The sequence below is a fragment of the Seriola aureovittata genome, chromosome 21 (assembly GCF_021018895.1).
Source record: "Seriola aureovittata isolate HTS-2021-v1 ecotype China chromosome 21, ASM2101889v1, whole genome shotgun sequence".
Taxonomy (NCBI): Eukaryota; Metazoa; Chordata; class Actinopteri; order Carangiformes; family Carangidae; genus Seriola; species Seriola aureovittata.
This window is the reverse complement of record NC_079384.1, coordinates 3,924,675-3,937,964: the sequence shown is the minus strand read 5'-3', so window position 1 is coordinate 3,937,964 and position 13,290 is coordinate 3,924,675. Positions and strand designations below refer to the sequence as shown.

At 42.0% G+C, this 13,290-nt stretch overlaps 1 protein-coding gene and 1 long non-coding RNA gene across 2 annotated transcripts in view; one reads left to right on the top strand and one right to left on the bottom strand.

The window, feature by feature from the left end:
• Nucleotides 1–13,290, top strand: part of LOC130161997 (uncharacterized) — a 78,304-nt gene that overhangs the window by 50,743 nt on the left and 14,271 nt on the right. The window lies entirely within an intron of this gene.
• The window catches only part of shisa9a (shisa family member 9a), a 48,736-nt gene continuing 38,494 nt past the window's right edge, over nt 3,049–13,290 (bottom strand). The window contains exon 4 of the mRNA XM_056365409.1: nt 3,049–12,286. Within this exon, the coding sequence (XP_056221384.1) occupies nt 11,391–12,286 (896 nt within the window). The 3' untranslated portion in view covers nt 3,049–11,390. The remainder of the gene's footprint in view (nt 12,287–13,290) is intronic.

Genomic DNA, 13,290 nt, shown 5'->3' with positions numbered 1-13,290 from the left:
GGGCTGAATTTCTTTCCCAGTGTGACCATGCAGTCTCCACACAGATGTTAACACAGTTTTTCACTCTTGCCTGATCATATCACTTATTTTTCAGTTTTTGTTGCTCTGATTTTCTCTTCCTTCTCCATCTCTCTTTCTTGACAATGTGATGGTTGTATGTTGTGGAGTATATACACCAGCACTCGCCAATCAATCCCGTTCAAAACTCCACACGGTCTGGCAGCATCAGAAGGGTAGATTGATCCTTTTCCTTCCCCCTGGTAATCCTTAAATTGGCACTCTCCGTTAGCATGTGTCAGAATTATCACTCCCACTGCCCCCCCTTTACCCCATCTCTTTCCCGAGCCAATTTGTGTTTCTCATTTACAGAACCAGGGCTGAGTAGGAACACCGGATTTTCTTCGGTACACATACAGATTGGACCGTTAACAAAACCATGAGGAGACATTTGCTGAATTCAAATTTTATTCTTTCATCATTTTGCCTCCGATGGGGAGTTGTTAATCACTTATACCGTAGCTTGCAAATAAGTCTTAAGTGGACTAGCTGCACTTTTTATGAGAAACACTTGTTTTACTGTTTGTAAGGGAATTTCATTCTATTAAATCACCTTGTTAACTCATTTGAACGCTTTTTTGTTTTGCATTACAATATATGCTTGGCATATTTCTGTTAGAAGAAATTGGTTCTAATATTGATTTGACATTCTAGTAACAAATAATTTTCAACATGTTAAGTATTCAAAGTTTACAAGACAGCTTACTTGGATTAGATGTTAAGCTCTAGAATTTGTATTAAAAAAATGAGGGAAAAAATGAGGTGTTTTATTTGAGTGGTGTAGATTCAACAATCTTTAAAGCAGTAGTGAAACAACTAAGGACAGCTTCTTCTGGATTAAAGGGCCCAGTTTTTATTACTTTTATAAATCCGACGCCAGTTAATCAGGCTCCAAATAGTAACTAGTTCTATACTACTCAAAAATGAAGCTGCCAAACTTTAAAACTAAAAGCAGGAAAAGAGAAAATTTTGCACTTTTATCTTCACTATACATTTGTGATACATTGGTTTTGCATAACTCTGGTTTTACAATAAAATGTTATTATTGTATTTTTATCGTTATTGCAGCTAAAAGCATATTGATAATGATTGATTGTATTGATAGTGACAGTGTTGTTGACCATGTTGATGAAAAACATCAGTGACTGCTAAAACCAAGAACAAGTACCAAAGGATTATGATGCTGATGATAGTTATGATGATGATGATGATGATGATGCCGATGATGATGATGATGATGCCCCTGATGGTTGAAGCAGAGATCAGTGCCAGATGGCTTTAAACACACAGAGAGCTCTTGTTGTGCAGCTCCGCTCTGCTAAGCAGGATTCGGGAAGGTAGAGAAGGATTGGCAGGGGAGCAGGACGAAAAGCAGGTTTGCTTTGTTTTGAGTTAAATTCCCTGGACTGTTTCCTCACTGCCAATAGCACTGGCAGCCTGAGTAATCAGCGTAAACTCACATTGTGCAAACACTTGTGTCTGTTGCAATGTGTATTTGTGTCCTGATGGGAGTGAAAGCAGCATTTGTGCACATTGTGTCGCTTTTTTTTTTTTTTTTTACCTTTCATGCACTATGCACATGCACGACGCAAACTACAGTTACAACCAAAACAGTAAGTTTGATTTTGTCTGGCAGTGATCTTCTGTTTGAAGCCCAAGGACACATTAACTCTCTGGCTTCAGCTCTGCATGTACAGAGAGAAGCGGCAGGGAAAGAGGTATGAGAGGAGAGGAGATATTTTTATGGTGCATAGATGTTGATTTGAATATAGGACTTTGTAGACTGAAGTACATTTCATCTACACTGGGTCCTTTTATGTATAAAGTTATTATCAATGAACGTCACGCTGCCGAAAATAATCTGAAACTTCAAGAGGTAATGTTGATACAACCACATGCAAAAAAAAAGTATAAAGGTTGTGATATAAATATAACATGAAAATAAGGCTGAGGAAACATGTTGTTGCCTCAATTACGACAAAATTGCTACTACATAATTATAATCCTTGAGATTTCAGGCCTGATGCACTATCCATGGTAACAAGTGGTAACAACCAGTGTGATTTAATACTACAGGTCCCAGAATTCTGGGGACATAAAACAATATAATACAGTCCTATAAAAGAGAGCACAGTTATTAAAATGTCTGGTTCCCCACAAAGAAAACATCACAAAAACAGCAAAGATGTATGTCGACTCTGTGATTAAAATCTTAATTAAAATCTCGCCATTTTCAGTGTGTAGGTTGCTAGCACGGAGGTTGTTGTTGTTGTTGTTGTTGTTGTTGTTTCCCGAATGGCAGGCTTATACCCACAGCATACATTCAGCAAGTCGGGCTGTAGGAGAGTTAACACTGAACAATGAGGCTGATAAACTTACAAACTCCCATGTTGAGGAAGGGAATATAAAGCCTGTGCGAGACTGGTGGACTCCGTCACTAAAACTAAAAACTACTGTATAAAGAGGTTATTACTGAATGTCATTTGCTGAATAAAATGCAAACAAGACAAAGTATCAAGAAGGTGTTTAATGCCAATCTTGGTGACCTTGTGCACACAGCCATCTGCCAAACGCTCACTGTGAAAGAAAATTAGGAAAAACACATTTGGAATTTGTTTTGAATGACATCTGTGTTTATGTGTCAGACAGTTGAGAATGAACGTTGCTTCAACTTTTACCTTGCTGCTATATACATATATATATATATATATATATATAATATATATATATATATATATATAAAAACGTTCTTTCAGTAAGTTAGTCCAAGCCAGAGTAACAACATCTATTTAACATCGGATGTTTTTCTGGGAAGTGCCAGGGGAAACGGGGAAGAGGAAAGTGGGAGGGGAGATACAGCATGAAGACAAGGAGGAGGAGGAATAAACAGCAGTTGAAGGACTGTACAGTGTATTTTCTGGAGGACAAAAGGACAAAGAAACGAAAGAGAGAATAACAAGAGATACCAAAGGAAGGCAAAGACAGGCAGCGTTTTTTTTACAGAAGTCATCTTTTATTGCCACGTAAGAAAGTCGTATATAGAACAATGGTGATATACTGTCAGATTGCAAATCAACAACAAAAGAAGAACAAAAATATCCCTGTCATCCCTCCCCAAAATAAGGAAAACAGACTAATTCATAGCAACACTATGGTAATATATTTCTTGGACAAAACGTCTGCTATACCTCTTTTTCTAACAATATTTGAATAGTACCAAAATACAGCTTTTTCATAACGTAATATCACAAATTATAAAGTGAGTAAACAGTAAAAGGACAATGGGGCATCACGGTGCATATTATAAGCTACTGTGCAAACAATAGTGGGAGATGGGCTCTACCATAGAAAATATGCTTTACTAGTCACGCATAAATGCAGTGTTGGGGCCATATGTATCCATATACACGTATGCATAAATACCACAAACTGGTCTGGACATCAAAAATAGAAAATTGGATCTCATATAACTTTGTATGTAATGCATGATTAACACCAAAAATCAGTTAATCAATGAGTTATTCTATAAAAGGATATGCTTGCTAACGGATAGTATTCATATCGCAAATAGCTTATTGATTCTTCAAAGGAAATGGAAAATCTGTTGGCTCTGAACCGTAGCAGAGGTCAGCAACCACAGTTGTTTTTCCACATCTACTGTGATTGATATCCTTCTCGTAATGCTAACAGCAGGTATATTCAATATAGGTTTATGATCAAAATCATACATACTGTATAAAGCACACCATAGGAGCAAACCCTGTTTAAAAACAGATGTTGAGCGTCACTGGACAACAAACACTGCACCTCCTCTGTCTGCGTGTGCGTAAGTAGACAGCTCCGTATAACCGGTGAAAAACATTGCGCATAAAGACTGATGCCATACAAAGTCGTAAACGTAGCTGACAAATAAAAACAAAACCAAACAAAAAACCCTTCGATAATATAGTGATATATTCATTTCTTGATCATACAGATGCTGTTCTTCATAGGCTGTAGTGTGTACAACGCTATCAAGTCCAGCGAGCGGCAGCGGTAAAGGATTTTAAAAAAAGGAAAGCGCGGAGGAAAATCTGGTAAAAATGTAGCTTGTGTTTGAGCCCTTTAGTGTCATCTCTGATGTACTGTACATATCCCACTTTCTGATCATGGCAACGCTGCTCTTTCTTTTCGTTAATGAAAAGAGTATACTGCATTTTATCTGTAGCGATTTAAGGGAAAGAAAAAGAGTCTCTCTTCACTACTTCCCCAGCAAGAGATGAATATTTACAGACAACGGCACTGTCTTGATTCAGACCGACATCAAGAACAATCCATGCTTCACATCTTCAACTTTTAAATGAGCGTAAAAAAAATACTCAACTCGACAGGAGATACATATTCCAGACAAATATGTTCCAGTCCATATTAGAAATGCTTAATCTGTCTGGAGGAATCAGTGATTGATTTGAGAATCTGCTTAGCTGCTGCATCAATGATCAATAGTCTGAGAGTCTGCATGTCTGGGTAACGATACTGTAGTAACATGAAATCAATGGACAGAGGAGTTCTTGTGTTTTCGTGTGTGTGTGTGTGTGTGTGTGTGTGTGCCAACAGTCTCTGATTCACAGCTTTTCTAAATGGAGCTGTTTGAGCTCACGTTCCGTTCACCGCCAGCGTTTTGCAATATCAATAATTCAAAGCCCATCAAGTGTTGACATTAGGTCCCTTTTCAGTCTTTGCGTGCCACTCTTGAGTCTCTGTCGCGGCACCAAAGCTCTTCCACGTTTCTCTGGGTTTCGGTGATTAAAGACCACAGTGAGAACTCATAACCCCCCCCCACCCCCCAGCCACTGGTCCCAGTACAGCTCCTGTTCTGTCTCATATTGAATATTCCTTGTAGATATACCACTGCGCGTTGTTTCTCCCGGCGGCTGGCTGCTCTGCTGAACGAGAGAGTTTGATTTCCTGTTGAATGGAGATACTTTTTTTTTGTATTTGAGCCAATTCAAGAGAGAAGCATCCTATCCACATATCTGACTGCAGCGCCCTCTCTGTTACCTGCCTCTTTCTTTCTTCCTTTCTTTCTTCTTCTTTAGTGGGAGTATAAACTTTTCTATTATTCAGTTTTATCACCGCTTGTACTTTAGGTGGGTGACTTTTCAAGGTGTTTGCCTTCCAGCTTTTCCTCCATCTCGTTTTGAGACATTTCATTAAAATTAAAATCTCTCTTCTTTCTTCTACCTTTATTCTACTCTCACTGTTTGCTTTTCTCTGTGCCCTTATTAATTCGACGCGTTGGGAGACTTTGCCACTCTTTGGGCCCGTGAGTTAACTCCCTGACTCAACGTTAGCTCGACCATCATTCAGAACTCTCCTCTCCACCAGTGCTGTGGGAGGTGAGTCCTGTAGCGTGGTGGCTCAGGTGACGCAGGAGCTAAAGAGGTTCACACTCCGGAGAGAGCTCAATAAGCATTGCTTTGTGGGTGGGAAGCCAGTGAGGGATCATTGTTGACTAGCGGTTCTCATTGGTTGCTTAGGGCAAAAACCCCTGTTCAAACGGGGACGTGACCTGGGGGATCAATGCCTCAGCATTGATTCACTTCCCCTGCTCGCTGGTCTGTGACTGCAAAGTAAATCAAAGGGGCAAAAGAGGGAAAAGATCACTAACTTTGGGATGTAAAGTGTTCAAGTGGCAAGAGGGACAGGTCTCACTTTCCTCTATTGTGGCCCCCACTTAGTGACAGATGCAGTCAAAATATTGCATCTGCAAACACCATTGAGTAATATCACTCATTAACTCCAGGTCACGAAGCCAAAGCATATTCAGCACAAGCGTTAACACCTTCGGGTTGCATGCTTGACTGGCTCTGTTCCTGCTCCTACTGCTGCTGCTGCTGCTGATCAATGCACCGATGAACCACTGCACCCTCTAACTTGGGTTTGATTCCTATAATTAGACCAATTGCACCTCCACTCTTCATTTGACTTCCATTCAGCCAGGAAGGAGGAAAAAATAGGAGAAATAGAGATGAAAAAGCTTCACGCTGCTGCAGCCAGGACCTGGCACGGTGGAGCAGCATGAGTTGTCACTGAGTGGTCATCCCTAAATTTAGATCTCATTTGGCAGCGTCATGGTTGGTGGTAAGACACTGAGAGGTGAGGTTGATCCCTGTCCGTCTGCTCGGTCACCGAATTTTTTGAATCATCCACGTGTCTTTGCAAAAATATTTGGTTCTAGATGTTTTGTGGCATGATGACTACTCGCAGGCTTGGGTTAAAATGCAGGATTATACGTATATCTTTGTTGATATCATATAATAGAGATCCACTCTATATTTTGGTTATGATCTGTTATGTCGTTTTCCAATTAAAAAAAATAAGTTGTGGACACGAGCATCAACCGTGAAAAACTGTCAGAAACTCCATCAACAGAAAATCCAAAGAGGTAAAAAGCTGATCGATCGTTCTGCAGACAGTTAAACATGCCAGAGAGGAAAGCAACCGTCTCTGAGCCATAAAATTGTCCTTCAGATTTTTAAAGCAACTCCCATGTGAGTAGGATTCATGAGGAATAATGCAAACTGGCCTCTTTTTCCTCTGGATTTGTATGCACTGAATGTCTTCAATATTACAGTATGTTGAGCCTGTACCTGACTGTAAATTCAAACACTGCATTTTATCACCAAATAATGTTTTCAAAGTTCCGAATAACACGGATCTCGCAGATTACGTCTTCAGTAAATGACGAACGCGGGAACCTTCCGGCTCTGTCACTTTTCTGGTTGGGAGTCCTGGAGACTACCTGCTGTCTCTTTTGTCTCTGCTGCGGCATTTTTTGTCTGACCGACTCGTCTGATGAAAAATGTCAGACATGGCCGCCTCCTGCACCCACTCATCTGTGGCCCTGACCCTATCAACCGTGACCCAGCCGGCGCAACCAATTCCCCATTTTCTATCAGGTTTATTTTGGCAGTTATGGTGAGGGATGAGGTTTTTTTTTTTTTTGTTTGTTTTTTTGTTTACCAACTACTGTTTCTACTGCCCTGCCTGCTTACCAATTGTTCCAGTGGCTGCTTTTGCAGAGCAGAATGAGCTTTAAGGGTGGAGCAGTATGGGACAGCAGGAAGGGGGTTCATATTTCCACATTTCCGCCTTGCTGGATTAAGTCAATTGGGTCGGGTAATGCGCATCCTGAGCGAACATTGACCTGCTTCTCAACAAAAACAAAAAACCACCAGCTGTCGAGAGAAGGAGGCGATGGATACACGGAGGAGTTAAAAAAAACAACATTTGCACAGGATTATCATCGGAAGCAAACAGCTTTATGGGATTGTGAACTCCGTTATATATATGATTCACTTTGGTTTGTTTGAGTTTTGACTTCTTCAGAGACAGTAATCGTATGCCAAAGTTGGATACACACACACACACACACACACACACACACACACGCACATGCACACTCACACACTCACAGGCATACACAGAGTTATAAAGAGTGAAATGTGCGCAGTGTTCAAGAGGACACACAATGGTACAAAATTGCAAACTGAATCACATTTTTTTGGCACACAGAATCAATCACTAATATTTCCTGCTAGAACAATGGGGAAAACCAATCATGCCTTTCTAGATGGGGGTGAATTATTATTATTCACTGTCTCATCAGGACTGCACGCCACTATCACAGAAAAGATTCATCACAGCCCCGCTTTTTTTTTTCTTTTTTCTTTTTTATTTGCTTCTCTCAGATATCTCTGCTCTCCATTCAGACGTGGAGGGAGGCAAAGAAGAAGAAGAAGAAGAAAAGGGTGAAAAGAAGTGTAGAAGAAGAAGAAAGCATGAAAATAAAGAGATTAAGCGAGAAAGGCTGTGTATATTTAGATATATATATAAAAAGCATAATATCGGTTATCGCTACAAAGGGCCAAGATCTGGAGTTTCACAGTCTTCCATGTACAACAGGCGCAGTAACAGTGCTGACGCTTTGTCTCTCTGCTGTGATGACGCCTGCCGCTCGGCACCCTGGGAGCAGAGGGAAAGCAGAGTCCACCCTGTAATGTATTCTGTGTGTGTGTGTGCGTGTGTGTGTGTGTGTGTAGGTGACACATTTTAATGCTCTGATGACTTCTTAAATCCTGTTCCACAGCCTCAGTTTGGTCTCAGGTTTGCAGTCATGTGACCCAGCAGGCAACAACGGGTTCCACAGCATGATGCAAAAATATCCCCTCCTATAGACCCCCTTATCTTGCGCTCAGCTGGCATAGTTGTTTCATCTGGCTTTTGATTTAACACAGTGGTGCTTCCCCCTTTTTCCTTTTTTTTTTTTTTTTTTAATACATTTTACCCAAAATTAGTGCAGCTCTGCTGGACCTGGCAATAAAATGTGTCACGCTGAAATTCAGTGTCTTGTTCTCCCACCAGATTGTCATGTGCACCTCTTCCTCTTATATTTACAAGCTTTAAAATGGACATTTAACACCTTTTTTTTTTTTTTTTTTTTTTCCCCATCGCCTGTTTGTGCTTCAGTTGGACCCGCACATACATTTCTAAGACACAGCTGCATTTACACGGACGCCAAATGCCTCTCTGACCCCCTCCAGAGATGGTTTAAGCAACAGTTACAATCTGATCACTTCAAAATGCATCTTAAATCGCGTCGTGTAAAGAGGGTCTTACAGATGGAAGCAACTCTTTAGATAACAAGGTTGAAATGATAACAGTGGCTGCAGTTGCTAATAAGTACCACATCATTACAAAACTAGCAAATAGGCTCAGAGGAGCCTTTGGAAGATTTGGCCTATTTGTCAGACTTGAGGATTTATTTTCATGTGTGAGTCATGTAACCCAGTTATTCTTTTTTTTCTCGTGCTGGTTGTGATGTTTTTTTTTCTCAGCCAGAGCTTGAGTACAGTGAGTGATCTAATCAAGCCTAGTTTCTTGTGGCAGTGTTTTCTATTACCACCCCAAAAAAAAAAAAAAAAATGGTATTTTTAGTTCCACTTTTCACAATAGTTTCTTGCTTTTGTCTAAAACTAGAGGAGTAGAACATTGTATGCGAAATTTGTGCTGAAATAAAATGTTGAGAAGCCACAGCTGACATTTGGTCCAGTTAATGAAATATTTTCAGCATATAGTTCCTCAATTGGCCCATATCTCACGTGTGCTGATATATAATGTATAAAACATATATTTTAAAGGAGCTAGTTGTAAGTTTTACTTTTGCTACATAGCCAGCGTTAGCATTCATAGCTGTTTATTTACCAGTCTAGAAGAAACGTTGCAAGTTCAGTATCGAACTTCTTTCCTTTACTCGTCAGAAACCAATTGTTTTTGCTTCTATTTCTATCACTTGTTTTCTTCTACTGAAGTTAGCTAGCTAACCAGCTAGCTCCGGTCTGCCTCGACCATCTCGTCACTTTCCGATACAGAGTCACTGTAGCGTCCGGGCTCCGTCGAAGAAGTAGCGCTGCTTGGGGCGGGGGGGCGTGTTATGACTTCAATGTATTGGAAACGCAATGATGGCTGAAGCTGTCAGCAAGACTGGTGAGTAAACAGCTGTTAATGCTAACAGTAGCTATGTAACAATAGAAAAACTTTACAAGCTCCTTTATTCAAATATGTCATTTTATGATGAAGGCCCTTCCTACACAGCTACATTAAAACAGTTTTTTTGTTTGTTTTTTGTACATTTTTTTAAAGGAACACTTCAACATTTTGGTGCCTGACAACCCCACTGTGACAGTAAGACTCCAGGAATTAAGCAACGAAGATATAGCATGTTAATTAGTGAGCTTTAAAAGGTGCTGGTAGGCTTGAGTTTGTTGCTGTACCACTGGACAGAACCAGGCTAGCTTTTTCCAGTCTTTGTGCTAAGCTAACTGGCTGCTGGCTGTCGCTTCATATGTGTCTAGTTTAGAGAACGTGAGAGAGGCATCGTTCTCCTCGTCTAAGTCTCCGCAATAAAACACATAAGCATATTTTCCAAATCATGAAACCACTTCTTCAACTATTTTTTTTTTTTTAATTTTAAGTTAGTGAAATTGTATGCACCCTGTCATCACTGGATAAAGTGGGTCACTGTGACTCAGCTGCCGTTTCCAAATGTTTAATTTTTTGGGGTCTTTATAAGAGAGTTTTAGATACTGCAATGGCCTAAATTCGCTTACAAGAATATCATGTTGGGGAAGCACTGAACATAATTTTAAACAGTCTAATGAAAAGATAAGAAATGTACATTAATTAAATAAATTATCATCCATCCGTAACTTAAATCTAAAATAATTGGTATCATCCTTCAAAACCCCATATCAGTCAATCTCGTATGTGGTGTTTCTACAGTGTTTATCTGTATGTGTGAAAACATGTGTCTGCATGTGCACATTTCTGAATGTGTGCATCTATGAGTGTGTGTGTGTGTGTGTGTGTGTGTGTATGTGTATGTGTATGAGAATGATGCTCTGAGGAGCCTCTGCTAGCTGCAGCATCATCCAGATGCTGCCTCCCTGCCTCCTTATCCCTCCCCTCGGCCAGCTGTCACCACACAGACGAGATCAGAACAGAACAATGCCAGTGCGACAGCCTCCATTCTCTGTGCCGGAGCCTTGTGGAAAAAGGGCGACCTTCAGCTGCAGAGCTTATGAAGGCGCTTCTGAATAGCCACAGTACAAAGCCCTGCATGTCTGCAGTCCAAAGCCCAGCGCCCTCATCGTGTGTGTCTGTTTCAAAGCCCTCGGGAGATTTGGGGGTGAATCATAAGGGAACGTTATTCCTTCCAAACCATTCTACGCTTTGTCGGGCAGATGAGCAGAACTGGGTAAACTTGTTGTATTTCTCCTTTCCCATGATACTTTGCTGCTTTACACTTGATCCCTTATATTGCTTCTCAGGTTTGGTTCGTACAATAAAGCCAATCCATTTTTATTATCAGCAGTTTCCCACCTCCTCATCACGTGCGTGTAGTTGCACTGTAATGCTCAGATACTGTTATCGTTACAGAGTAGATATTATCCGTGAGACGATACTCTAAAATCACCGACAAGTGTACAGACATCCCTGCTCTATAGGCGCTTTGTTGTTATGGTTACAGATGCCATCCTCTTGACAACAAAGGTCTGTTCAGTGATTTCATCGGTGAACTCTCTGTTTGTGAAATGAGGACCACTCAGACACAGTGTCACTGTCCCACCACATTCAGCAGTACACCAACGGGCCTCAGCTTCTTCACACAAACACACACACAGATCTGCACTTTGGACCACCCAAGGGAGTTGGTGTCTCCACGCAGAGATTACTTGTGCCACCGCTCCACATGCATCCTTTCACCCTCTTTTTCTCCCTTTCTTCTTCTCTCACACAGTCACTTCTGTCTTGCTGTTGGTCACAAAGTAGGGCTGTGTGGGGAGGAAGTGTTGGCTGTGGCTTTGGCCTCTGCTGCCGTGGAGCTGGTTCGGCTCCAGCACGGTACACTGAGGCCTCTTGTGCCCGTAGGTCTTCCTCCGGCCCACCGTCTCAGTCCCGTCCCAACCCTTCAGCCCCATCCCTATCCCGTGCCCGGCCGCAATTGTGTTGGAACTGTATGCCAATGGGCGGCCCATTGTAGCTGAGCTGGAGCCAATAGTGGTCTCGGCAGCCCTGGAGATGCCCAGGGACATGCCACCTGGCATGGTCCCCGCCATGTGTGCCAGGGAGGTAGCCCCGAGTCCTGGCGGCTTGCTACTATGGCTGTGAGCGTGAGCGTGAGAGCTGTGAGAGCTGTGAGAGCTGTGGGCAGCGTGGCCATGGCTGCCTTTGGGTTTCTGGCCGTTCGGCTTAAGTCCCCCGACTCCTCCCATGCCAGCTATGTGCCGTTCTGTCGGTAGCGTTGACACGGAGGAGATGCCGGGCATCTCTGTGACGTAGGTGGCCACCGGCTCTGGAGTCAGTGGACCCAGAGAAGTCATAGTCATGGAGGTCATCGGGGCGAGGGAAGTCATGGGTGTCATTGAGGTCATGGGTGTCATTGAGGTCATGGGTGTCATAGACGTCATTTGGGTCATTGAAGTCATCTGGGTGATGGTCGGGTTCATGGGATTGGAGGACATTGGGTTCGAAGCCATGGGGTTGGTGGTCATCGGAGGGGTCATCGACGACATGTTGCCCATAGAGGGTCTGGAGTTGCCCATCGGCTGCAGAGGAAGGCCGCCCTTTGTTGGCAGCTCCACCATCAGCCGACGCTTGTTGTAGATTTCACCGTTGTACTTGGCAGCTGAAGGTAGAGAGAAAAAGAGAGAGAGACAAAGACAGCTAATGAAAATGTTAAGTGGACACGAAAGAGCTTGTAAAGAGCACGGCTGAAATCTTGGGTCAAATGTTGAAATCTAAATGAATTAGCTTCCTCCAATTTGGCCGTTTGCTCTTTTTAGACTGTCAGCTGTGGAAAAACAATATCCTCAGCTCATCGTTTTGTGCTTGTGTGGAACAGAAAGAAAAATAAAACCGTTATAGAGAGTGACTCATAAAATAAGACTTTCAGCAGTTTGCATATCAGCTGCAAACTAAGACATGCACACACACACAGACAGAAGTTTGGATAGAAAACATCCCGTCCCTTTTTCCTCCCACAATCTGAAAAGGTCGTATAACAAACCCTATATACTTTTGACTTTGTTAGTCAGCCTCCCCTGATCAAACTGACCAACCAGGGGTGTCAGGGCTACTGTAAACGCCTGCATATGGAGGCCTGTTGTGCCACCGGAGGAGTGAGATCAAAAGGAGCGCCCAGATTGTCTCCTCCACCTCGCCTCGTCCTCCCTTTTATAAAAGCCAAGAAAACATCTCATTTCTATGTGGTGGGATGGTGCTTGCTATGATAAAAAGAGGAAGGAGATCTGGGGGAAAGATGTGGCGGCCATTACGACATGCACTGTGGCGGCCACTTCTCCAACATGGTGCAGGATATTTTGAGAAGACTTTGTTACTGCTCCTTCTAGGGAAGGGCAGTTAGGTAGAAGGCTTTCTGATGCACACATATAGATCTGCTTTTGATTACCTTGGCTACTAAACGTTTCACTGTGTTGCAGGAGGTGGAAATTGGACTTCCACTTATTCACAATAATTTGCCTTTGACGCATATAAACAAATTATTTCATTAGCTTTGACTTTACATTTGATCTGAGGACATTATTATCATTATTATTACTATTGTAATTGTACAGCTGCTTTTCGGCTGTGGATGTTTGTAAATGAATCAAATTAACTGATAGGACATCA